Raw genomic sequence first — 4,493 nt, 5'->3', positions numbered from 1 at the left:
CTTGATCGTCCGAGAACCTCTTCTTCGTTTGCTCCGGTGAAATAGGTAGCAGTAGCAAAACCGTGATAGTCTGAGAATCTGGAGGTGGAAGGAGAGAGTCGGTTTTGCCTGTTGCATAGAACGCAGGGCTGGGGCAATCGAGACTTTCAGGGTCTAGAGGACAAAGGATTACATTCGAGAACCGTCAACTAATACAAATTTATATCAAACTCGAATCAAGTGCTGCAGGATTTTCCTTTGCTACATAGTAACGACGAGAGCGACTGGCACGAAATTACCGTCTACATGCAGAACGAGGTAGAGCTTCTTTGGCTTCGGTGATGAAAGTGCTGCGGTAAGTTCCAAGATCCAGAAGAAGGCCGGAGCTGCGTGGTGGACTGGTACATGTTTTGTCCGAAATCGAAGAAATCTTGCCGCGATATTTAAACAAGAAACCGCGCCTTCGGATTTCAGAGAACGAATCGAGGTATCAGTAATCAGTACCGCGAACATTACCGGCTGTGGGCTTGCGATTGAGGACGGAGCTCCGTCAGGGTTGACAGGTTTATTCCTCTGCTTTTTTTTTCCCTTTTCATCCTTTTCTTTATTTGGTGGATTTGACAGTTCATGGCGGAGGATCACGGTATGTATGCCACATACATATATACGGTGGCATAAAAATGATTTCAGTCTTTCAGTCATTGCGTGAGACTGATGCCTCACTATGGATCAAAATTCGGAAATCAACTGGGTTTTTCTTTTATAAATTTTTGCTCTGATTTGTTAGAAACATGGAAGATTAATGTGGGTTGGTTGGGTATGGATATATGACAATGAAGAGTTGGAGCGGCGGAGGGAAAAGAGATGAAGATCCAGTGCGACGTGTGCGAGCGGGCAGAAGCGGCTTTGTTATGCTGTGCGGATGAGGCTGCTTTGTGTTTGACGTGCGACGAGAAGATTCACGCTACTAACAAACTGGCCGGCAAGCATCAGCGCGTACCTCTCCTTAATCCCCCGTCTCTATTCCCATCACCCAAGTGCGATATCTGTCAGGTACTGTCCATTGTCCAAGCCTCAAGAACAATACAGACATATAATTTCATTGGTGGCCATTGATGAACCTTCATTGAGGGTCTCTGTATGAACCCCACCAACCCCTTTACTGTTTGTTCTGTGTCATTGATCTCAATGAATGATGATCCTACTAAAAGCGTTATTATGACAGCTTCTTCATTAAGATTGTGTTGTGTATCTGCTTAGACGTTTCTGTTCTGTCGAATTGAAATCTGTCCATGATAATTGTATAGATATTTGCAAAAATGATTTCAAAACTAAGAAATCTTTATTGGAAAATTCATTAATGGCAATTTTATGTTTTTCTGAATGGGAAAGATCAAAATGAAAGTTTTGAAAAAGTTATTTGTTTAAGGAAAATTATAGTATAAATAAGAATTGTTCAAAATTGCCTGTTTTAAGATCTTTGATATAAACTGTTCTGCCAGTAATTCAGGTCACGTTCTGTTTTCAGGATAAAACTGGGTATTTCTTCTGTTTGGAGGACAGGGCATTACTATGCCGGCAATGTGACGTCTCCATCCACACGGCCACCCCTTATGTTACATCCCACCAGCGTTTCCTTGTCACTGGTGTTAAAGTAGGCCTCCATCAGCACGCCGCCTTGGCCTCAGCAGCTCCCGGCACTGACGCTTGCAAATCGTCCATATCTTCGTCTTCCGACTCCCCTGCAGGTGGACAGGGGCAGTTGCGTCAGCAACCGGAGAAGTGTAGCCGCAATGTGGTATCACAGGATGTGATCACAGAAGCTACAGTGAGCTACTCGCAGTCACGGGGGCCTGCTGTTGCACATTTTCAACAGCACTGGCCGCTTGATGAAATACTTGCAGGAGGTCCGGAGTATGATCAAGGTTATATATTACCTGAGCTTGACTCCTCCAGGGACAGCATCCAATGACTATGTCATTGTCTATTGTTTGTTTAGTTTTGTTTTGTCACAGTTTCTTCCACAGGATAGAAGAAAGCAAGTAAACCGCCCTTTCTATACAGTTTTTTTGTTTTTCAATACCGCAATAAAAGTTCTATTTTGCTTTGCAATTTCCTCAGTGTCACCCCGGGGTAGGGAACATGCAAAATCTGTGTATATAACTGATTATTGTGTATTTGACTGTATTGGCCTGTCTAAGATTAAAAAGTCTACTTTCCCCAAGGATCAGTTAGTTGCTCTGGAAAAGATTGGATTTGTATAATATCCATATCAGCAAGGAGAAAAAGAAATTTGTTCTTCACAAGCTACTTAATGAGGTGATGTATAGGAGGTCATCTGAGACATGACATACTGATTGGTAAAAGATCAGAGGAGTTCCAAGCAAAATAAAGAAGGATGCCATCACAGGTGCACAGATTTGCAAGGTATAGCTCCATCAGTCAGACCAAGAACTTCAGTAAAACCTGCTGCTGGGTGCTTGCAAATGGGTTAGAAAACTCAAATCTAACGGCCTAAAGCAAAAGTTTTGAAACTGGCATTGCACTCCAAAGCCATGTTGAAAAGTGGTTCCTCAATTGCAAAGGTAAATCGGCAATACCCAGGTAGTCATGTCCACATTTTGTTGTTGATGCATAAACCGGTGGCTTGAAGGAAAGCTTCTCTGAAATTGACAAAGTCAAGCTTTGCTTCATAGGCTGCAGATGGCTTTGCGACCAAAGAGACCCCACCATAGCAATCAGCCACATCCCAACCACAGCTGTTGAGGGTCTGATTCAATTGCTAAACCATGAGATTTCTGTCAGTTCGAGCAGAAAGCTATTAACTATGTAATGCGTTTAATAGTCCAATATAAACACGAGATACTTCATGAAGATATGCTATAACACATGAAATAGCTTGCAGTTTAGCCAAAGAAGAAAAAAAAACTAATAAATGTCAGAAATGCTATGGTCGAAAAAGAACAAGACTAGCACCTTTGGCTCAGTGGTCACATAGGGGGTTTCTAATGTGAGGTATAAGTCTCACTAGGGTTAAAGGTCATGTGTGTTGAAGACAATCTTATAGTTCTTGGGAAACAGAATAAGGTGTAGTTCAAGGCAGCCACACACAAGACAGAGGTCGCCAGCATTGGGATGCAGTCAAGTGGATTTTCAGATACTTGAGGGGTACTACAGACTATGACATCATGTTTAGCAGACAACAAAGTGACCCTTAAGTTGTGGGATATGTGGATACAGACTATGCAGGGGACTTGGATGATAGGAGGTCTACCACAGGTTATGTATTTATGTTGGAAGTATATGGTATAGTCTATAGTCGGACTATCTACTACTGAGTCAGAGTATATGGTAGTAGTTGAGGTTGCCAGGGAGGCTTCGTGGCTTGCAGGGTTGGTCAAGAAGCTAGGTGTTCAGTAAGGTAGAGTTCAGTTGCATTGTGACAATCATAGTGACATTTATTTGGCAAAGAACCAGGTGTATCATGTGAGGTTTCACAGGATCAGAGAATTGGTTTCATCAGGTAAACTACTACTTGAAAAAGTTCACACTTCTGAGAATGCAGTAGATATGTTGAGAAAGTTTGTTACTACAAATAAGTTTAAACATTGTTTGGATTTGATTAATGTCTCCAGTTGCTAGATGGGAGACACCCCAACCAACCTATTGTTCCAAGTGGAGTACTAGGTTATGCTTATTATTTTCTAAGGGGTGGATATTCACCAAGGTGGATATTGTTGAAGTATATGGCTCATACAGGTTGGGGGTGGGGGGTTATTATTGTGTAGGGGTATTTCTATACCGTACTATACTTCTAGGGTTAGTATAAATATATACTATGTAACCCTAATTGAAGTTAGTGAATTTTTTGGCCGTCGCCTCGGTGGATATAGGCACACTGCCGAACCACCGTAAAAGTCTTTGCCGTCTTCGTTCGTCCTCGTCTTCTTCGATATAGCCGTTCATTTACACAACAATTATGTCTTAGAGCAAAAATAAAATCCTATCCTTTGTGACATTATGAGCACCATAAGTCTATGTAAGAACCTAGTTCACTACACTCGACCAAAAAACATAGAAATAAGGTGTCACTTCATCAGAGAGTTGGTTCAAACTAAGGTAATTAGAATTGGATTTGTTTACACTAAAAATCAACTAGTGGACATTTTTGCAAAGCCACTAGGATTGATCGGTTCTCAAAGCTATGAGGAGAACTAGGCATGAGTAACCCACCTTGATCCACTTAGGCTAAAAAATGTAGCATAAAGAACAAATCATACGTTAGTAGTGTCATAAGAGTGAATCGACATATGCGATTGATCGATCAATTGAAACAGAATGATTAACCATTCACTATGAAAAATGAGAAGTTGAAGAGTTTTAAATGGATTTCACCCCAATATTTTTACTCGAAATCATTTTGAAACTCAAACCTACCTATTCTCAAATCTCCAATGCCTCCAAACCGTTTTCTTTTTTATTTTTGAGGCATCCAACATTCAAATTCGAGACTA

General features: G+C 41.2%; 1 protein-coding gene across 1 annotated transcript; it reads left to right on the top strand.

Moving 5' to 3' along the window:
- The first annotated feature begins 843 nt into the window (after positions 1-843).
- Positions 844-1,951, top strand: LOC137946556 (B-box zinc finger protein 23-like). Its single transcript, XM_068792899.1, has 2 exons — positions 844-1,032; positions 1,508-1,951. Exons 1-2 carry the CDS (start codon positions 844-846, stop codon positions 1,949-1,951), a joined length of 633 nt encoding a protein of 210 aa, XP_068649000.1.
- The last annotated feature ends 2,542 nt before the right edge of the window (positions 1,952-4,493 follow it).

The sequence above is a fragment of the Aristolochia californica genome, unplaced genomic scaffold, assembly GCF_029961685.1.
Source record: "Aristolochia californica isolate CCGP_79_NKW_82.1479 unplaced genomic scaffold, dmAriCali1.0.hap1 SCAF_12, whole genome shotgun sequence".
In the NCBI taxonomy this organism is placed as follows: Eukaryota; Viridiplantae; Streptophyta; class Magnoliopsida; order Piperales; family Aristolochiaceae; genus Aristolochia; species Aristolochia californica.
This window is presented reverse-complemented; position numbering and strand designations above follow the sequence as displayed.

Bases quoted from the DNA above. Each gene is read 5' to 3' on its own strand.
- LOC137946556 (XM_068792899.1), top strand. From the start codon at position 844: ATGAAGATCCAGTGCGACGTGTGCGAGCGGGCAGAAGCGGCTTTGTTA. The intron at 1,033-1,507 runs GTACTGTCCATT...TTCTGTTTTCAG, and splicing joins CCAAGTGCGATATCTGTCAG to GATAAAACTGGGTATTTCTT.